Source organism: Eretmochelys imbricata, chromosome 6 (assembly GCF_965152235.1).
Source record: "Eretmochelys imbricata isolate rEreImb1 chromosome 6, rEreImb1.hap1, whole genome shotgun sequence".
Classification (NCBI taxonomy): Eukaryota; Metazoa; Chordata; order Testudines; family Cheloniidae; genus Eretmochelys; species Eretmochelys imbricata.
In genome coordinates this window covers 63091861-63114705 of record NC_135577.1, presented here as the reverse complement: position 1 = coordinate 63114705, position 22845 = coordinate 63091861, and the positions used below count along the sequence as shown (strand labels likewise).

Below are 22845 nucleotides of genomic sequence, written 5' to 3'. Positions count from 1 at the left end.
ACAGAGGGGAGGAGGGCAGATAATGAAGCACCCACAGGGACACATCTCAAAGAACGTCAGTTATTGCACAGGGTGAGTAACCTGCTCTTCTTCCTCAATTGATGTCCCTCTGGGTGCTCCACTGTAAGTGATTGGAAAGCAGGGCCCCTAATTGGAAGGCTCTGGCTTGGGAGCGGTATTTGCTGCAGATGATAGGACAATCTGCTGAGGCATCATGAGTAATGGTATAGTGATGAGCAAAAGTGTCTGATGATGGCCATGTGGCCGCTTTGCAAATGTCAATAATCAGGACATTACTGAGGAAAACAACAGAGATGAAGAGTGACCAGGTTGAATGTGCTCTAGTTCCAGGAGGAGGCTGTCGATTATGTAGTTGGGTAAGACTGATGTACATATATACTGAGAGATCTATTTTGAAAGGTCTTGCTTAGAGATGGCTGCACCTTTGGATCTTTTGGCCATTGAGAGGAAGTAGCATGATGATTTTTGGAAGGGTTTAGTGTCCAAGTAGAAAGCTAATGCTCGTGTGACATGGAGGGTATGCAATCATGTTGGTTACTGTGAGGCTTTGGAAGAAGTAAGGAAGGTGGATAGGTTGATTGAGATGGAAAGAGGATGGTACCTTGGGTAAAAATTTAGGATGTAGACACAGCGTAACCTTGTCTTTGTGAAAAATTGTATATACCCCCTGTACACATGGAACCATAAGGTCTCCAATTTCACTGACCCATTGGGCAGAAGTGATTGTGACAATGCCCTTTTCACAGATAAGTGAATGTAGGAACACATTGCTATTGGTTTGAATGGAGGTCTTGTAAGAGAGCGCAGAATGAGGCAGGCGTCCCAAGCAAGGGTTGGATCCCGTATATGAGGGTAAAGATTTTGGAGGCCTTTTAGGAAACATTTCATGAGTGGGTGAGTGAAGATGGAGTGGCCATCTATGTGGCAGTGAAAGGTCATGATAGATGCCAACTTCACACAGATGGAGCTGGTGGATAATCCTGATCATTTTAGGTGTAAAATACAGTCCAGGATAAGTGGCAATGAGCATTCATTGTGTCAACCTAATGGGAGATGCACCAGCATTAGATCCTAGGTAAGTGTGTCTTGTTGTGTCATGTCTGCTGTTCAAGAGTACTTGTTTAACTGCTTCTGAACAAGTTATTTCTGAATCTTGGAACCGTAGAGGAGCCATGCTTTGAGGTGGAGTAGCTGTGGATTGGGATTGAAAATACGACCCACACTCTGAGAAAAGAGTCGCAGAGACAGGCAGAGAGAGATTGGAGGGCATACCTCCGTAAAGGAGGTAAGTATACCAGACCTGTCATGGCCATGTCGGAGCTATAAGGATGACTCTGGCCTGGTCCCTCTGTATCTTGTGGAGTACACGGAACAGAAGAGGAAAGGGAGCAAAGGCATAGAGTAGTGGAGCATCCCATGTGAGGAGGAATGAGTCTCTCAGGGATCTGTGTCCCAGTCCCGCCGGAGCAAAACTGAGGGCAGCAGGCGTTTTTGCCACACTAGAAAAGTTCTATGGTGCGGGATCCCCAGCAGTTGAAGATGTGTTGAAAGGCTTGCGTAACTAGTTCCCACTTGTGATCGTGGGAGAATTGCCTGCATAATGAGTCTGCAGTGGTGTTCTGGTGACCAGAGAAGTATGCAGCTGAGATAGTAATGCCGTGTTGGATACACCAATTCCATAATTTCAGTGCTTCTGAGCATAAAAAGAGTGGGATCTCTCTCCGCCTTGCCTGTTGATGTACAACATGCAGGTGATATTTCTATCATGTCTCTGTTGGCACGATGTGCTATCAGTGGGAGAAAGGGTCGGTAGTTCCAGTGCTGGGATGATGGTGGCGATAACCATCTGGAAGTGGTCCAGTTTGATTAACTTGTTTAGGTTTCAAAGGTCTAGATTCAGGCTCTATCCGCTGGATTTCTTTTGGGCCAGAAAGAAATGAGTAAAAACCCTTTCCTGTGTGCTGGAATGGGACTGATTCTAGGGCTCCTAGTCATTTATTTCGTCTCGTAGGATGTGTTCGTGAGAAAGGTCCCTGAAGAGAGATGGGGTGAGATAGATAGGAAAGGGATGGAGTATCCTTCCCTGATGATCTCTATGACCCACTGGTCTGAGGTAATTCGCCTCTGTGATGGAAAGAACAGGGCTAAATCGGTCGCCAATTTGTGGGATATCAAAGATGGCGGATATGACAAACGGGAAGACTTCTCATGGCCTCAACTGTGGCACTCTGTACCTTAAAGAAACACCCAGGAATCCCCATATTCACCACTGTCATATAATTATAATATGTTTTGTAAAAAGTATGCCTTGTGAGGTATTATTTTGAAAGTCTTGATCCGCTGAACATTAAATATCCTATTGGACTGTATGTGCTATCATTGTACGTGAAGTTATGAAGTTTTGTTGTGTGTGTGTTACTGAAATATGTTGGGAGGTTGGGAACACCCACAACCAGCCTTTCAGGCACAACAATGGAGTAGCCAGACATGCTGATGGCCCATTAAATATTATCCACTATCCCAGAAACTGTATACAATGGAGACTTCTCAGAGAGAGCATGTAGGCAATGGAGAATACTTGACCAATGGAGGTGGAGCCCCCCGCATGTCACAAGCATAGATCTTTCCAGCAAGCTGGAAGAAACTATAAAGAGGGGAAGTGACACAATGACTTGGCCTCATTTCCCCCCCCAACACCACCTAGAAACACAGCTGGAGGACAAAGACTGAACTTGTGAGGGTGGCCCTGGGCTAGAGTAGAGTTCCAGCCTGTGTACGGAAGATTTGTGACCTGTTTGTACCATTTATCAGAAAGAGACACTGCTGGATTCAAATCCTGTTTAGTTTATAGAACTGAGATTGCGAATTTACTTTTGTTTCTTAGATAATCAACTTTGATCTCTACCCTTACTACTTATAATCACTAAAAATCTAGCTTTCTGTAGTTAATAAATCTATTTTACCTAAAACAGCGTACTTTGGTTGAAGTGCTTGGGAAATCTCAGCTCAGTTTACAACGGCTAATATATGTCTTCTCCACTTCAAGGGGGGGGGGGCAGAACTGGGCAATGAATTTACATTGGTTAGGCTTCTGACCAGGGCAAGATGGTACAGTTCTGGGGTGCAATGCTGGGGAACTGGGGGGAACTGGCTGGAGCCTCTCTATTGTTGGTCCATGAATGCCTGGGAGAAGCATTCATATAACTCAATTGGTTGTGTCCCTGCCTGTGGATCTCTGTGTAGTGCAGTACCTGCCAGAGGTTTATAGCTTGCCAACTGCATCACAGAAGAGGGGCTCAGCGGTCCCACAGTTTAGGTGGCATCCTGGGAATCCCGTCACATTAACCACGCTTCCAAAATAGCTGTTTGGGTGGAGGAGCGTGACAAGTAGCATCCCATGGAGTTGTATGTCTGCATTTGGTAGGGGGCTTCTGTCAATATTGTTGGGTATCATATTGTTGCTGGGGAGTGTATTACGGTGATCGGGATCATGGAAGAAATTGGTACTTACACTGCAGCTCCAAAGAGACGCCCGGGAAAATGCGCAGGGAGTGAAGGGAATCATCTATATGCTGCCCGAATAATTTGGGGCCCTCAAAGGGTAGGCCTTCAGTGGTGGTTTGTACCTCTTTAGGAAAGCCTAAGAGGTGCAGCCATGACGTCCGTCTCATTACAACAGTGGTAGTGATGTAGCAGGCAGTGGTATCCGCAGAGTCTAAAGAGGCTTGCAGAGCTGTGTGGGCCAAGAGGTGTCCTTCAGCTATGTGTGCCTGGAGTTGTTCTTTATGGTCATCAGGAAGGTCTTGATAGAGTTCCTGTATTTTAGAATAGTTGATGTAATTATACTTAGCCAATTATATGAGCGCTTCGTAATTAGATATACGGAATTGGAGAGCAGCAGATGAATAAGCTTTATGTCTGAACAGGTCGAACGGTTTCCAGTCTCTAGCATGGTGTGTAACTCGAGATTGGTATAGGTGTCCTTTTTCTGGCATAGCATTTACAACCAAGGAGTTTGGGGTGGGTTCAGAAAACAAATTCCAAGTCCTTTGTGGGAACATAATATTTTTTGACTACCTGCTTGCAAGTTGGTGGGATGGATGCTGGAGTCTGCCAGAGAACCGTGGCAGGATTGAAAAGGGCCTCATTGATGGGAAGGGCCATTTTGGAGAAGGAGGATGTGTACAGGATGTTGAGCAGCTTATGTTGTTGATCCTTCACCTCCTCCAAAAGAATGGGGAGGGAGTCTGCAATCCTGCAAAATAGCTCCTGGAAATGTCTGAAGTTGTAAGCTGCAGTAGGGGGTGGAGGCATGATAGCCTCATTAGGTGAAGAAGCAGAGTGGTGGTGGAATTTCCTGCTCTTGTTCTTCCTCCTCATCTGCTGTAGGGAGAGGCTCAGTCTCTGGTGGACGAGAAGCTGGTGGAGAAAGCAAAGGTGTAGGTTTCCAGCTTTGCTCCACGGGAGGCTTCCCAAACTGGACTCTTGTAAATGGCTCGGGGTCCCAGTTTGGCCAGTGCGGAGAGAGTGGAACATGGGGCTGCATCCACGGTGTCTATACCAGGGTTCTGGTTCAGGTGTGGATTGTGAACAGTGAGGACATGTAGAGGAAGTCGTTTGTTCCTGTCTTGAGTAAGGAGGAGTGATGGACCACTCCTCTTCTTCCTCATTGTCACTGAGGAAGGAGGGTGCCATCCTCGAAGAGGAAAGGGAAGAACATTGTGAGTCTGGAGAAGAGGGTGGAAGTGGGGGAAGGTCGTGTTTGAGTAATGGTGACTCAGGCATGTCAGATACAAGTAGGTCTTTAGGGTATCTGAATTCTTGGGGAGGAGGAAGGAGCATCATCAGTACCGGTGTATGAACTGATGCTGAGAAAGAGATGCATTCTCCTGAGCAGCCAGCAGGTGGAGCTGAAGAACTGCTCAGTGCCGAGGGCTCTAAGTCTGCCTCATTAGGATCTTTAGACTGTTTAATTCATGTACTTGGAAGGGCCCTGGAGCTATGTCCCCTGTCTGAGAATGTTGAGTCGACTGACCTCGCAGGGGATGATTTTCTCGTAGGTGATGTCTCAGGGACGGATGAGGGATCCCATTTCTTTCGTCAAAGTGAGAGAAAGACAACTTTCTCTTAGAAAGGGATGTGGGAGATGAGGATCAGCAGATGAACTTGCAGAGCGGGGAAAGCTGCACAGGGGGAGAGTCCAGGCCCAGGTATGATTCTTGACCCAGTGCTTTCTCCATGAGGAGAAGTCGTAACCACATGTCCCAGTCTTTTCTGGTTCTGCCAGTCAAATTGTGGCAGTGGGAACACTTTTGTGGGATGCGTCCCTGCACTGTGGGGGAAGTTGGCCCAGCAAGACACTCACCTCTTGAACCCAGGAGATCCAGAGGTAAGGGTGAGGGAAAAAGCTTCCCAGTCAGAAAGCAGAGAAATGAAAACCTAAGCTATGAAGTAATGAGTAGGGTAAAGTGAAAACGGGGGGGGGGGGGGATGATGAGGAGAGGAGAAGGAATACAGAGGAAAAAAGAAGAAATTACTAAACTAAACTAAACCTAACAGGTGAGGCACTATCTAAAGGTCAAAAAGGAGAAGCAGACTCTGCTGCAGATTCCATCCCAGACCAAAGACGGTAGTGAAGGAATTGGGGGGCGGTCGGAGCACACCACGCTATATATACACGTCCCGCTCATAGCACGAGATGGGGAGGTGTGCAGATGCAGTCCAACGGGCACTGCTGATGAAGATCTCTGATCCCCAGCACAGGGGGAGCTGCTGCACCTACAGTGGAGCACTCATTCTTCAGTGGAGCACCCAGAGGAACACTCGAAGAAAAACTAAAATATTCTGTCCTGTAACTCCAGTGAGAATCCAGAAAGAAAACAGAGATGGTTTGCAAGAAAATATTTTTATTTATTTTTCCTATCACCAACAGCCAGAGTGGATAAAAATTGATACTGATTTTTAAAAAAAATCAGTTTTTAATTTAAATTATAAGCTTTTCTTTTTAAAAATAAACCTGTTTAAAATTAACTCTGAATTTAAAACTAAATATCATTCTTATAGCTCTTTCTGTACCCACTCCAAATTTTTAACATCTTGTTTGAGGCGTGGACACCAAGACCTGAACACAGAACTCCAATAATGGTCTCACAAATGAGGTCTGAAGAGATAATACCATCTCCCTATTCATATTTGATATTCCACTACTTATGTATCCCACAGTCATGTTTGCCATTTTAACTACAACAAAGCACAGCCAGCTCACTGTCAGCTGGTCATCGACCATGACCACAAAGTCCTTTTTAGTATTGCTGCATTCCAGGATATAGTCGTCCATATTGTGCAACCTTTGGCTTTATTTCTAGATGTGTAACCTTGCATTTGGCTCATTAAAATACTTGTTGTTCAAATGAGTCCACCTGTGAACTGAAATCCTGAATCCTGTACCCTGAAAATGTACAGCAAATGGAGAGTCCAACCAGAAGACAAGCCATCTTGGATAACTATTTGAACTAGTCATAGAATTCTTCCCAATCCACTTCAAATGTTTAACACAGATAGTGTCTGAAATCCCACTACTCTTAATTGAATACTCTTAATTGAAATCAGTTTATTATTTTTATTTTTTGTACAACTAAAACAGATATTAACATGAATTAATGGGGCTTGGAGCTTTGGGTTTCTCCCATAATCTTAATTTTACCGAGCTTCCAAAACAATAAACTGCCAATAAAACACTTAGTTTGTGCTCTAATTTTAATTCAGGAATGTCATGCAATTGGTGTGCCACACACTGATCCCTTTGTTCAGTGGCACGTGCTGGGTGTTTTCTATTGCAGCTCGGATTCTGAATTAATACATTAAGATCTCTCTCAGTGACTGGTATATTATAGTAGTAAAATTACTGAACAGTCTTTGCTTAAAGACTCAAAAGTATTTTTGTCTTAACAAAAACTACAAATGCTTTCAAATGTGTTTATATTCTAAAAAATAGCATCCAGTCTGCATATCTGTTCAGCAAACTACTTCTACAGTTCAGATATGATTTGACATTTGAGCTATGTTTGAATATGTGCAGCCAGAAAATTAAAAAAAACAAAACCAAAAACCAAAAAACACTTTAGGAAGCTAAGATTAGGTTTGTAATAAAAAAGGATTTCAAACTCAAAACATCTAAGGCATTTTTAACCAATAGGATTGAGGCACACAAATTACACAAGTTAATTGCACTTTAAGACTGGTCAAATTACTTCCAATGTCATGAGTCCATTGCTGTAGTGTTCAACTCCATGCCAGCTGCTCTTGGGAAATGTCTGGCTCCAGTAATGTTTACTCATGACCCTGGTCTACACTGACCAAAATACTGTCTTTAAAACCGTATTAGATAAAACAACTGCTCGAGGTTGTCTTCTAACCCAAGGTGGTTTTCTAGGGAAGACAAACCCACAGAGAAAAGCGGCAGGCGAAGAGCGAACAGTGGCGTGAAAAAAGGAGAAGGGTATAGAGGTGGATAGAATTGAAGCACCAATGTACACTTGTCCTGTATTAGTCACTGTCATATTTTAAATCTTTGCTTGTTTTTGCACACTTTTGCTAGTTTTTTATTCTTTAACTTTTAAGTATTAACTTGAAGCATGGTTGCTGGCCCCATTCAAGTATTTTTAACTGGTGGCTCACCCATAGCTCTGGAGTTAAGCACTTCAAAGCTTGACCCATGACTCTTTGGCATGCATGGAGTAAAAGCACTAAAGCAGCAACTGATCCCAGGTTACAAAGCAGATCTTCAAGCCCAAAAGAACGTCACTGTCAGTTGCTCAAAGCCACCAACCGTTGCAGGCTGGGCAGTATGCAGTAAATGAGACATGTTGTAACAATTAAAAAAAAACACTAATAAATTTCTTGTTTTGATTTAGATTTTTGTTTTTAAAGGAAAATGACAGGAAAGAGAAATATACTACAGAACTTCTTGCTAGACCAGCACTAGAATGCTCTCTTCCCACATAATGCACACTCAATGAGGCATGGCTTCATAAAGTTAAATGTTTAAATATAATTGTCTGGGTCTAACATTTTTCATATTACATATTTTCACTTGCATTAATAATGCTTAATATTTTTATGCCAAATTCTCTGGAGTTGTCTTTGTCAATGGAGTTCCAGACTTGTAAACAAAATCCACTTATTAAGAAATGTTAAATTACCTTTGGATTTTTACCCTCTTTGGCCAATAAAGCACGTAGCCGCTCTTGTGAAGGTGGTGCAATGAAGATAATATATGGTTTCAAGTCTGAATTGCGTAGGGTCTTCAATGACTGAAGAAAAAAAATGTTCCATTTATTATTTCAATCTCATTAATGTTTGTAAAGGACAAGTATAGATGCACTATTCACATAATGTTCTCAAATGCTAAGGTAACTCAGTATAAATTTCAAGAGTTTATTAAAAGTTGTGACATTCCTTAATAGCAGCATGATTAACAATGTCACATAGCCAGACAATCATCACTAACTCTGGTGCCATTCACCTTTTCCTGTGCAATTGGTATTACCACCTTTTTTTTCTTGCTTATGGAACCTCAACATTTGCTCTTGCTCAAGAGTTCTTCATAGAAAAGTAGGTCAACTGTTCCCTAAACTTGGCTTGGCAGAAACTAAATATATGAACTCAGACTAATTGCACTTCTTTCAGTGTTTGAAAGTACAAATAGCCTTAAACTACATTTGCAATTTCTCCATATACAACTGAGAACCAGTATATGTGTTTTGTTACACACTGTCAAAAATTCCATACACAGCATTAACCTTAAAATTAGAAAAACAAACCAGTTATCCCCTCACAGTTTATCTTACCAAGAGACACCAAGTGCACTAATGATGTGCAAAGCATCCATTTTGCATAGTTTTGTGGTAAGATCACAGGATAGGGAGTCAGGAGAACAGGATTCCATTTCTGGCTCTTCAAGAACTTCCTTCTGTGTGACCTTGGACAAGTCATCACCTCTCTGTGACTCAGCTTCCTCATTTTCAAAATAAGATTACTTACCAGCCTCACAGTGTGTGTGTTAAGAAATTTAATTGACTATTTTTTGTTATGTGCTTTGAGAGTCTCTCATGGACCATTCTAGAGAAACGTAAAATATTATACTACACAGATTGGAATGCACGGTCAGTGTAAACGTGACTCTTCAAAATTCTGAAATAGGGTTAAAGTTCTCCAAATGTATATATTTAAAAACAAACAATGGAAATCATTTAAATAATTCTTTTGTAACTACACCAATGTGATTTTTCACTGTTTGTATTTGATTATCTAATTGCTATTTTACACCACAGGCTTAACAAATACAGGGCAATTATATGTGATACTGTAGCTGGCATAACAAGACTACAAAAATGCACTGGCAAATCCTTTTGGTTTTACTAAAAGTTAAATTCTAATGTGTTATTAAATAAGTACGTGCTCTGGTTACTGTACACAGAGTTGACCAAAAATGGGATTTCTGATTTGCGGGAAGTTTTGCTTTTTCTAAATTTGGTTTTGTTCCACATTGGAATGAATTCAAGTTGTTTCAAGGTTTCCAGTGAATTGGAAATCCCCAAAATATTTCATGAATCAGAAAGACCGATATATGGTATTCTCTAAATGAAATCTGTTCCCCAGTACCCTGACAGTGGTTGAGTGAAACCAACAAGAATGTCAATTTCATTTAGCAGCTGTTAGGGTAGTGGGGTCTGTGCTTCTGGGGCAGCCCTGCCATGTGGACCTTCCCAACTGGGGCAGTCTGCATGGCGGGGCAGCCCCAGAGCTGCACATCCTGGGAGTGCATCCCAGGTCTTTCAGGTTCTGCAACAGGGAGATTGGAAGGCCTGAGAGCCCTAGCGTTAATAGGTGTTCTAAGGTCTTCCAGGCTTCCTGCAGTAGAGCTGGGAGTCAAGCCCTCGTTAGAGCTGGAGCTCCTATGGGTTTCACGCTCCCAGCTTCAAGGAAGTGAGCATGGAAGTTCTGGCATGTCTGCCTGCACCAGAGCCATGGAACCTGCAAGACCAGGTCCTCAAGCTTGTGGCAGCCCACAGGCTGGAGCTGTCCCAGAGCCACTGAACTTGTAATACTCTGGCTCCCTAGCAGACCGGCAAGCCAGCAGGTTTCCCATGGCTCCATCAGAACCCTGCCTTTGATTCGCCAACAACTTACTGAACCTGAGAGGTTTTCACAAAATATTTTGTGGTTGACAAATTGGCATTTTACAATGAAACTGTTTCACTGGAAAATTTCCAACCAGTTCTAATTTTATACCACCTTAAATATCCCTTGGTAGAGTCTTGAAAAATAAATGTTATTTCTTCAAGTAGTTAATTACTAGACAAGTGAAGTAAGTACTTTGCTAATCAGAACCCCTCCATTATTGCAAGTTAATTTCCCCCTGAACCAAATGAGCACAAAATATTTAGTCACATTACAAATTATTCTACTCTATATAAGTTCTTATACTGTACTCATCACCGTAGCGAGCACCTACCCATGTTTGTCTCTCTGAAATAAATCCCACCAGCATATGAGTTTGAGTGAAAAAAATTCTGAATTTCAAAACCACTAGATTTTGGTTTTAAAGTTTTTCTTTTAAAGTTATTTTCATTTAATTGGAGGAAACCCCACCCCCACTTTTCCAAGCATTTGATGAAAGTTTCCCCTCTAAACTGCATGCTGAGTTTCAACTTGAGCTGAAGTTTTACCATTTGTTTCAAAATATGTTTAGAATGAAAAAAGGCTGATCCCGCAAAGTTCAGAACACCCTTCCTTCAACTTCCACTTAAGTCAAGGGTCTCTCAACTACACAGATTAATTACACATGTAATTAAAGCACTAGCACTGGCCCATGTTTAGATGGTATGTTATTGAGCATTCACGCTATCAATCCTATTTCACCTGTATTTATCTCTGTGTCAACACACACATACAGTGAAGTGGTGCAAACTCACTGTCCTCTGTGGAACAGTGGCAGCAGGGCTCATTATAACATGTTTTACAGCCTTTGCTGTAATTTACAAGGTAGCAAAGGCTAAAAAGAGGTCATATCAGTAACTGGAGTTGTTTAAAAGTATTGCTGTATATTCCACCTGCTAGAGCTGTTCCTTTTGGGGACTGCATAAGCGCTCCCTTGAAAATCAGTGCCTTAAGTTGAAGAGAGAGGTACCTTCCCCAAACTATTCCACCCTCTGCAAGATTTCAGAGTTCAGACAGTAAGAGAATTCCAAGGCAGTGGGGGAAGGTGGGCATCATCAACACTCCTAAAAAAAGTTAAAAGTACACAGGGCTTCAGTTTCCAGAGCATTTTTCACAAGTACTATTTATCTAGAGAACAGATATGGATCAGGCTGTAGATATACCTATTCCTATACCTTGTCTGCCAGGATGTCTGAACAATATATAAAAGGGGCTGCCCTAGGGATTGAATAGGCTGCATACAGTCGGACTAGTAGAAAATGGATTGTTACCAGGTGTTCGTTTCACACAGGTCACCAGTGTCGTTTTACTAATACCAGATGTTGTTCCTTCAGTAACATGTTCAGTTTTCATAACAACTGCTGCAATGAAATATAATACCTGTGTATGGAGATTTAAAAGGCATATCTTGCCAGAGTTGATTACTTGCCGCACAGAGTCTATGCTGGTACCATACAGATTCTTCTCAAACTCGCCATGTTCAATAAATTTCCCTGCAGATATGTCAGTCTCAAATGTCTGCCGTGAGATGAAATGGTAATCTCTGCCAGCTACTTCATTCTCTCGCCTACTCCGAGTTGTATCTGAAATTAACAACCACCAAACAGAAGTTGAGAAAAAATGGTGTACTTCTCAAATTCCAAGTGTTTCAGGAGTAATACACCTTTTTAGGCTATAGTACTATGCAATATCCAATTAGACAAAAGGGCAGCTATTCTCTTTTCAAAAATAAATCTCTCTAAACAGATTAGTCTGTGTCAATTGTATCATACTGATCTTGCATTTAGTGTTTTTCACGCAGAATGATCTGGAAACTCTTTACCAACTAGAAAAGAAATCCCTTCACTATGCAGCCACTTTGGATGGAAAGCTCCAGCTGTTTAATAAAACACAGCAACATAATTCAGAATACATAGTGGAGAATATCATATTCAATGGAAACTGCAGGGGGAATTTAGGAAAGCACAGCATAATCATCCCAAATTTGAATTTACCAGGACCCCCATGTTAAAATCACTTACTATTGTGAAGAGTTCCATGGGATTTTTAACTAGTGTAAGTGTCCCAATTTTATGTCTCATCTGGGAGAAGAAAAAAAAAAAAAGCACTTCCAGCAGCACCCAACACCATGCTAGGGCACTGTTCCAGTACTGACTTATCAAAGCCACTTTCTGCACACAAAGGTTATTTTTACTGATCCTCCTACCCAGAACTGATCTTACCCTGCTTAGCTTGCAATATTCACGAAGATCATAGCCTGAGGTGATCTGGTTGCAGGTTATATTTAGAATAGCGGTTATACTGTCTGACAGAACACACCCCTGTATTCACACCCTACAAACTACTGTAATAATCTTTGTACAAGGTATGCCATGTAAGGCATCTTTTGAAAACTCAATTCACTGGTCAGTAGTGTCCCGATAAAATATATGTAGCAACACTGTATGTGAAGCTTTAAGACTTTTCTGTATGATATTATTAACGTATGTTCCAAATCACACAGCTCTGCCCAAGCACAAGTTGGCAACCAGGTCTGTCCTAAATGAAGGAATGTGTGCTTGCCTTTATTTGCATTTTAGCAGTAGACAGAGTCATCAAGCAGGAAGGGAAAACAAAGGAAGTTCAAACAGGAAAGAAAAAAAAACAAAAAACCCAGCAGGGAATATTCTTCCATACAGACACTGTCTCCTAGTTCTCAGCTGGAAATAGGTTTCAATAGGGGGACTGGAACTATGAAAAGCAGGGACAAACACCCCAAGGGACCCCTCTCCCTGCGTATCTCTTTCTCTGCACCCGAGAAGACAAAAGGAAACAGCTGTTGGACTTTGGGGAGGGATCTTGACCTGAAAATATGGTCAGTAATCTATTGGAGCATGTGGTGAGAAAGTTTGCTTTGTGACCAAGATAGCTTCTTACCAGTAAGCATTTTTATCTTTATTTTTCTTGTAACCATTTCTGACTTTTATGCATTATTACTTATACTCACTTAAAATCTCTCTTTGTAGTTAGTAAACTTGTTTTATTGTTTTATCGAATACAGTGTATTTAAACTGAAGTGTCTGGGTAACTATTTAAGGTAATAAAATGGCATATTATTCCCTTAAAGGAATAATGGACTTAATGTATTTGCACTGTCCAGGAGAAGGCCAGGCAGTACAGGACGTACATTTCTGGGGAAAATCCATGACTGGAAGTGTGTTGGAGTCAGTATAACAGAGACTGCTGAGAGCCAGGGTGTAACTGGAAGACTGCAGTTCCACACTGACACTCAGGGTGTGGCTTGCATGCTTGAGGGCTGTTTATGAGGAGCCCAGGTGGGAACTACTTCAGCAATGCATTGTAAGACATCCAAGGTTGCAAGGCAGGGGTGACAGCCCCCCCACTAGTCTGAATTGTACCCTGGTGTGTCACATCCTCCCCTTAAACTTACGAGGAACTGCAGCTGCAAAGCGATCTACTTCATTATTCATTAGCCTCTGACGTAGTTCATTCTGGCCGCAGTTCTGTGGGCCAATCAGGACAATAGGCCTTTTCCTATTTGCTGGCTGGTGATACAGTGACATTTCCTCATAGGTTAAAATTTCTTCATTGTCATAATCTTCAGAGATAAAACAAAAACAAAAAAACCCCTGAAAAATATTATTTAAAACAAAGACGACAACCAGATATAAAACATGACTGATGTTATTACTACATGAGAAAGACAAGGTGGGTGAGATACTATCTTTTATTGAACCAACTCTCACAGACCCCTTCTTCAGGTGTGGAAAAGGTAACCAGAGTGTCAGAGCTAAATACAAGATGGGACAGACTGTTAAGCATAAGGGGTTAACTCATTTTAAGTGGTCTCCTGCAATGTAACAAGAAACCCATGGATCATCACACTTATCTCCACAGATCCAATACCTATCCCAGATACTAGGAGGAATCTTATCTACAGCCAGGCACAGATACTACAGAATATGGTCAAGAGAACCTCCTTCAGTACAGGAAAACACCCCCCCCCCCCGCACTCCATATGGGGTACCATCAAAAAATTACAACTCATATTGGATGGAGACCACTCTTGAAATAAATCTTTCCTGAATCTCTTCTGGCCTTCAAACAACCCCCCAGCCTTCCCAAGCTCATCATCAGAAGAAAGCTTTCCACAGACCAGGATACACTAACTCAAAGCAGCACCAGACCCTCCCAGACCAACAGATGCAAAACCTGCAGACCTATTTCTATGGTTACAATGATTAATACCCTCCACAACACACCACTCAAGATCTATGGGTCCTAATATGCTGATCACAACATGTGGTGTACCTCATCAGTGCATCAAATGCCCCAGCAACAACTATGTGCGTGAAACCAGACAATTTCTATTCTCTCAAATAAACTCTCACAGAAATATGATAAAAAGACAAACATTCTATTACCTGCGGGTGAAAACTTTTCACAAAGCAATCACTCCATCACTGATCTTTCAGTCCTCGTCCTTCAAGGAAATCTACATAACCCCTTCAAAAAAGAGGAGACTGGGAATTTGAATTCACAACTCTGCTAGACACTAAAAATCATGGACTCAATGGAGACACTGGTTTTATGGCTCACTACAACAATTTATAACCTAACAACCCTTGTTTGTCCTATGACTGCAGAGATGTTAATTGCCCACTTCATTTTAAGTGGTCTCTGTAGCATTTAAAAGCTTCTCTTTTCCACCAACACAAGTTGGTCCAATAAAAGATATTACCTCACCCATCTTGTCTCTCTCATATCCTGGGACCAACATGGGTATAACAACACTACTACTACATGGCAGTATTAACTGCAATGTGAGCCTGACACATAATGTAAGGAGCTTAGGGAAACCCATATCTCTTCCTTTCTCACTGTGCACCTCTCACTTTTGAGTCCCTCTGATGGGTATATCAGCCTTTCGGCTGAGAATTGGAGAGATCTCATTGTCTGTTTATTTCTCCAGGATTGCGCTATTCAGCAATGAAATGCATTCCTCTTCCTGTCAGAAGAAAGTGTGCTGCCAGGCCCTATTGGCACTGATTTGGGGAATAAATTTGCTGATATGTTTATAAATTAGGTTTCTAATAAAGAAACAGTAATTCAGCAATTATTTCTTGGTATTTATATTTATAACCAAAATTCAATTTTTTTTAGATTTTGTCATACGATTTGCATTTACCATAAATCCCAAAGGTACTTTTGTATATAGAACGCTACTGGAAGGAACTTTCTGCTGACACAGTTTCAGTCTCATATCGAATATGCATACAACATTCAATAAGAAATAGCAGGGACAAGCTTTATTTAGCACAAAAGAAGAAATGGATTTGTCATTGTTACAGCAAGGTAAAGAACGTTCAGGACATTTTAACTAGAAAATTCTAAAACTGACATACAGTTCACATCAGGGTTATTACTACTTACCATCGTTTTTATTGGCATTGTACAAAACTTTTTTCCGTTTCTTCTTATTTTTCTTTGCACACCAAAGTTTTCCTGGAAGTCAAATTAAAAAATCACTAGAATCAGAAATGCTTGGACACAAAAACAAAGCTTCTTTTTCCTGGCTGTGTACTTAAAGATGGTAGGATACAGTTTGTCTTTCTAAATATTTTACATGTATTTAAGTAAATTAAGAAATATAAATTTCTATAGATTATAGCTATGTAGTATTAGATTAATATAACTCCTACAACACAATACCAACTGCCTCCTGCATTGCTCAGACTCATAATGTGAGGTCATCTAACTCTTCTTGTTCTCTTACCTAATACATTCAGTAGAGTTCAAATACTCCCACTTTTCTTCCACATTTCCAAGGGCCATCCTTTCTGTTAGGTCTTTACTGCTAAAAACTCTTGACCATACGCTCTTATTTTGTGTCTTGACTATTATAAACTCTTATTCTCTGACTGCCTTAATATCCCTTATCTCCCTGCCAATTCATACAAGACACTTCCTAAGAATCTCCTCTTTGTTGCTTTGACCAGACTTTATCCACCTTTGTCTAGTTAAGGTGGTCTCAGAGTACACAGATCTTTAGAAGTTTTCTTCTAACCCACCTCTGTCACTATAGTAACAAGGGAGGGGTGGTGGATGAAATTCCTCTCAGAGAGGATGTGAGGCTCATCTCCTTGAATTACTCCAATGAGATTTGCATGTGCTATGAGAACATCATTTGAGTACTAACAAGCTCCTACACAAACTTCTTGCCTATACTAAGAATTTCAGAGAATTATCCCATCCAGGCTAGATCTACAGGTGGGAGAATTCCCTAAAATTCTGTATGTAGACAAGGCTCCAGAGACACTGACAATCAGAGTCCAGACACTCCAAGGAAAGAACGGATGGTTTAAACCCCCAAAATGAGCAGTTGAACCAACTGACTGCATACTGTATTATGGTACTGTAAAGTGTATCGAGTAAGGTCTTTTATGAAACCCTGAACTTAATGGTCATTAGGACAAATCTACAAACTGTGGTTATGAATCTACATATTTATGTACATAGAAAACTGCATTCATGACCTTACTACAACTTCAACTATACCCAGGGCAGGCCTTAGGGAAAATGGCACCCTGGGTAAACTTGTATTTTGGCGCCTTGCACCCATCATCCCTGGCTCCCACAGGCTCCCTGGGCTTCCCCCCTTCCATCATTTCTGGACCCTGCTGCCTCCCCCAGTGTTTAATTTGTACTGAAAGAGATGACAGAGTTCAGCCCTGGCCCAATTTAAGCACTGGGAGGGCAGCCTGATACTGGTGGGTGTTGGCTGCATGCCCAGCTCTGACAGCAATGCCACAGTCAGCAGCAAAGTAGAATTAAGGGCGGCATCTTGCCAGAGCCCACAACCCTCCTGCAGCCCTCTGGCCACTCCTGGCTGACCAGGGCACCATTTCAGATTTTGAGGGGTGGGAGGAAACTTTAACCATAACTCCAGCGACTACTTAGGCATCTGAAAACTCTAGGTTTGTTTTTGGTTTTTTTGTTTGTTTTGCAGATAACTTAGGAGTTAGCTGACAGGAGCATTATATGTAATTGCTATATAAAGAAATAAAAAATAAATATGGCTTTAATTGGAGTTTGTATATAAAGTTTATATGTAAATTTAGAACAATCAGAAGATAATACAGCAAAATATTCCCAATCCCAAACCTTGAGGTATCAGTTCTGGAGCTTTTACACATATCAGAAACACATGGTTGATACTTCGTACAGTATCTCTACTAAAATACAAATAAATAAAATCTGCTTACTTTCTCTAACAGACATTCTGTGTTACTGCCATTATCTACTCTATTTTAGTCAACTGTTTTTCATTCCACTAAAAACATAATTTTAACATACGTGATTAAGGTTTCCCCCCTCTTTTATTAAGGAAGGGAATATGTTTTTCTAATGATTTTGGCATTCCATGTGCAACCTGTAACTGAACTGGTATCTAATTTCAGGGCAAAGTTAAAATCCATTATGGAGCTGGTAGAGCGTAACCTTGAAAGAAGCCATGTTGTACAAAAAAGCATGCATGTGAAAAAGCATGTGAAAGAGCCTTTGATACCAAAACTTCAGACACCACTTGAATTAACATTGGTATGACAGCTGCAGAAATTTTCTTTAGAATATATATCCAACCTGATTTCTCTGGCTCCTTGTCTTCTTCTATAGTTTGCTTCATTGCTTCCCTTTGCTGTTGAAAGCTCTTTCCTTAATGTATAAAAAAGGTACATAAAAGCAGTTAGCACTGGGAAACCACTCCTATTTCCTTTTACAAGCAAGATGCCAGTTTTCTTTAACTAATTTCTCAGAATTACACAACTACACTATTATCATACCTCTCAACCTGCTACGGCCCAAGTGGTACACACTGTGCGACAAAGATCCAAAATGAGGGACAATGTGTTATACATGAAACTTAAATTTTATGGAATTCATTCTTTTAGGGTAAAGAACTTCCTATAATCTCAGTTTCATGACTACAGTTAATGTATATAATTTTAAACAACGAAAGTAAGGAGATGTGAATTTGTGTGGAATGTAGGTAACTGACTAAAGTGTAATCCTTCAAAATAAGGGATATTTGGAGGTACAACTAATTTATATTTCTGCATGTGAAAAACAGAGGGTTCTATTTGCAGTTTGGTTGTAGTGACCTAATTAAGCAAATGGACATTTATGGTTAACTTTTCACAATGGTGCATGGGATCAAGCTGTATGACTTTTGCAAGCAACTTTTAAAAAACATACATTCCTTTTAAGATCTAGTTTTGTGCTCAAATATACCAGTATTGTCACATCCGTGGCAACATCAGTAAGTGCACCTATGCATACATACTTAGGGCAAGTGATGGTGTAATACAGTAACTCCCCACTTAACGTCCTCTCGCTTAATGTTGTTTCGATGTTACGTCCCTGCTCCATTACAGAACAGGCTCATTTAAAGTTGTGCAATGCTCCCCTATAACGTCGTTTGGCTGCCTGCTTTGTCCACGGCTGGCAGGCCCCTCCCACCCCACCCCCCCCGTACCTCCCGCCTGCCAAGGGACCCTGCGGATTAGTGCCTTCCCTCTGTTCCCCCCGCCTCCTGCTCGCAGCAATCAGCGATCTTGCAGCGTTCAGGAGGCTGCGGGAAGGAGCGAGGACACAGTGCGCAGCCTCCCCGCTCCCTCCCCTGCCTCCTGAACACCGCAAACCAGCTGACTGCTGCGGGCAGGAGCCAGGGGGGAGGCTGCGTGCCACACCCTCGCTCCTCCTGAACGTCGCAAATCAGCTGATTGCCACCGGCAGAAGGCACTGATCCGCGGGGTCCGCTGGTGGACGGGAGGCACTGGGGGGGGGGGTGTGTGTGTGTAGAGGAGCTGCCAACCTGTTTAATACCTGTATTAAATTGCTTGTTTAAAATTGTTTTAGATGTATATAATGCCTTTTGTCTGGCAAAAAAAATTTCCCTGGAACCTAACCCCCCCATTTACATTAATTCTTATGGAGAAATTGGATTCGCTTAACATTGTTTCGCTTAAAGTCACATTTTTCAGGAACATAACTACAACATTAAGTGAGGAGTTACTGTATAGGGAACAATCCTGTATTGTTAAGGACAGAGACTGGATGATCCAATAAGATATTTCCATCTTTAACGTCTATGATTCTTAAATGGAAGGATTCAGCTCTTTGAGAAATACCATGCAAACACTTATAAAAGGAGAAAGTTATTTAGAAAACTGTAGTTCACTGTAGCGTTCCCAACATACACCTCTCAAGGAAGAGGAGTGTATCCTTAGTATTACTCTGAGCAATTCTGCTTTGAAGAGTGATTATAAAAGAATGGCATTGTTTTGCAATGATTTTCATATTAAATATGCTCAGTTTGCAAGTAAAAAATGTGGATGTTTTGTGTTTTTATAAATTCCAGCCCTGCAAAATCAGCCTGGACTTACAGAATCAAACTGAGTTCCTTTTCATCTCATCCAAACATCACAAAGTAATGAAGTCACACTTGTGAAACACCTGTCTTCAAATTATTTCTTGTTCACCATATTGCTGCCAATGGATTTGCATTGCATGGGTGTAACAGATAAGATCTTAATAAATAACTCTTGCTGATGCTCCACAATAGAAGGTAAACACTGGTTCCAATGACTGAAAATCCAATTAATCTGAAGCTCCAAGCAGTTTGAAAGAGCAATTTCTCCACCTACTGCTCTCTGTACTTACTGAGCCTAAATTTGCTTTCTCAGAGGGCGGCAGAGTAAACTGGGGTTAAGGTGCAGTGTTGCTGCAGCAAGCAGCAGAGGAAATGTGAACTCAAAGGGAAAAAAGCAGAAACTAGTGGAATGATCAGGTCTAATCTGTGATTGGCAGACATACCAATGGATGCCTGTGTATGAGAAAATTAACACCTGCTTGCTAAGAAATAGGTAACTATTTTTGAACATGTAAATTAATTTCTATATCACAAAACCATCACAGTGGTTCTCTTTGCTCAAAAGAGGTTCAAGCAAGAGATGGACATTTAACGAGCCAAACTCCAGGATATAAAAGTCTCTTTCAAGACTTTTCACTTGCTGTAGTGGCTTGTATTCCAAACAATGGCACCTCAAAATTTCTGCACATCTGTGTTTTTGGTTACAGTGCACTGTACCTGGGATAAGGCCTGCCAAAGGCTGATTGTCTTCATCTCCATCTCGGTAGGCCTGCCACCAGTTTGGATCTTCTTGGCTGATCACATGGAGTATATCTCCCTTTTGAAAAGACAGACCTAATTCTCGGCAAGGTACATAAGGATCATCAGAAGGATCATAGTCAAAATGTGCTTTCACGTGTATCTAGGAAACAAGAGATATAAAAATAAAAGGGAAAATATATTTAGTAATTCCAAGGATTCATATCCCCTAAAACATTCTCTCCCTTTGGCTGTGAAACAAAATCTGTGACAAGTTGTAATTTCAATATTTGAGTCAGTCTCTTGTATGCAGGTATGGACGGCACTACTAACATATGTATAATGGTGGGGAAAATATAGCCGTACCAATTTGAGGGAAGGTTAGAAACTGAAGATGAAGGCATGAAAATCCTTTCATACAAATGACTATGCGCCAAGAACACTGAGGTGAAATAGTTCAATCCAGTTAATGAAGTTAATGGAGACACACATAGGGGTTTTGGTGGTACTTTTAATGCAAATTCCTAGTTTTGCTACTTAATTTTGGCTAAAAGGGAAGACTACTTATCTGTAGTTCTGCTTCTCTGAAGACATCATTACACTGGACTCTGATTCTTGTGTTAGCACTCTTTATCGCAAAGCCTATACAACTCACTTAGCTCAGATTTTTTTCTCTGACCAGATACTGATTTAATTCCTTGAGATCCTGAAGGGTCAGGGTCCTCCTGGCTTTTTTGCTCATCAGGAAGTACCTAGCATAAAATCCATTTCCTTTTTCACGAAGTGGCACAAACTGATGACTGTCTTTGCCAGGAGGAAATGGATTTCCTGCAGCATTTTTTCCTGACACTGAGAAGAGAGAGAGAATTCTTGGGCACTGACAATCTGGAAGTATTTCTGAAATCCTGATTTAGTTGCTTCACCGAACTGAGTTTGCACCATGTGTCCAAGGTGGGCAGGGCTGACTAGGTGTAAAAAGCTTTTAAGTTTGCTCCAAGCACGGATATCCTGGCAGGATACTGAAAGTAGCACATATGGTACACATTCTGGAACCCTAAAGCTTTTGCTGCTTGTACGAACTGGGCTTAGAACCAGTCAGCTTCTGCAGCTGATGAGGCTGACCACTCTGGAGCTGGGATCCTTTGAAATCAGTTGTAGATGGCTTATAAGAAGAAAAACTTTTCTTTTGCATCTTTTAAATTAGGGCCATGAAACAGATCCAAGACACTAGTATGCATGTTATTTTTCCCCTCTGTAAAGAGGCTTACATCTGCTTCCCAAACAGGTTCTCTTTGGCATATAGCAGGTCCTTGAATTTCTTCTGCTGGAAATTAGATGTCTGCAGCCAAGCTGAGGAATCCACTCAAAGTAGCATCCTTTGCAGTCATATCCTGCATTACAGGATGCTCACACCTGACATAAGGCAAAGTCTACACCGTAATGGATAATTTCTCTGAGTTCCTGGTAATTCTCTTTGGAGGAAAATCAACCAGGGCAAAGGCCTTCTACAGCTGCCACTGGCCACACAGGCCTGGTTGAGCCAGGTGCATCAATCACATAAGGAATATGTGATAAGGCGAAGTAGGCTAAAGCATGGATGAGTAAAATCCAGGACACACAAGGTGGTAGAGAACTGAAATTAAGTGTGCTGAAAAGGTGTGCCAAGAATAAATGCACCAAATCACTAATATTACAGCAACCAAACACCGAGGCTCCCTAAGCAGACAGCCCGAAGCACTGGAAAATGTACTGCAGCACAGAGCTAGGTGTCAGAGAGCACAAAAGCCAAATTAATAAGGAATTTAGCTAACAAGTATAAAAGATATGCCTGATCCTCTAATAGCCACAAAGACTAATCACAGCAGGAAGTTTCTTCTCTAGGTGTGCTCAAGAAGGAACTGGCATAGGCAGAGGTATATGTAGTCCGTCATGGGTAGTGCATGACACTGCTATTCCTCTCTAGTGCCAAAAACTACTGTGCTATGGGAATTTTGTTAGATTTGTGCTAAGGAGCACTAAACTTGTGAAAAGCCTAGATCCTGCCTACAGACAAGACAAAACTCCCCACCAAGACAGTTGAAAATGGATACAAGAGGCACACATTTCTGCTTTCCCCACCATGCTGCATTCTATATAGGTAAAAGGGGGTTCCAACTGCTATAGTATCTTTGGGAAGGAAGGAATCTATTCCCTTTGCCAAAAAGAGGTAATTCTAGAATACAATTTGAGAATTTGCAGCCAAATTAGTTCCTTAAACAGGAAAAAAGTCTTTTTAAAAAAAGGTCTGAAAACAGAGAGGCCTGGAACCATGCACCCGCTTCTGTGAAGGCAAAAATTAAACTAGCTGGCTTGTCAGAGGAGGGGCATAGTCACTGGCAGGAAGGTTGACGGGTCTGAGCTTGTCTCCAAGCTGCAACAGTTTGAAAGTTCACTGT

General features: G+C 41.4%; 1 protein-coding gene across 3 annotated transcripts in view; it reads right to left on the bottom strand.

Moving 5' to 3' along the window:
• PALS1 (protein associated with LIN7 1, MAGUK p55 family member) overlaps window positions 1-22845 on the bottom strand; it is a 138940-nt gene that overhangs the window by 4576 nt on the left and 111519 nt on the right. For 2 of the 3 annotated variants that reach the window (XM_077818698.1, XM_077818699.1), the window contains exons 8-14: window positions 20390-20573; window positions 17884-17955; window positions 15676-15747; window positions 13673-13840; window positions 11623-11825; window positions 8223-8333; window positions 3490-3836 (exon numbers count right to left, since the gene is read on the bottom strand). In XM_077818698.1, coding sequence (XP_077674824.1) covers window positions 3510-3836; window positions 8223-8333; window positions 11623-11825; window positions 13673-13840; window positions 15676-15747; window positions 17884-17955; window positions 20390-20573 — 1137 coding nt within the window. In that variant the 3' untranslated portion in view covers window positions 3490-3509. Of the gene's footprint in view, window positions 1-3489; window positions 3837-8222; window positions 8334-11622; window positions 11826-13672; window positions 13841-15675; window positions 15748-17883; window positions 17956-20389; window positions 20574-22845 lie in introns of those variants that run through there. The other variant, XM_077818700.1, reaches the window with a different exon arrangement.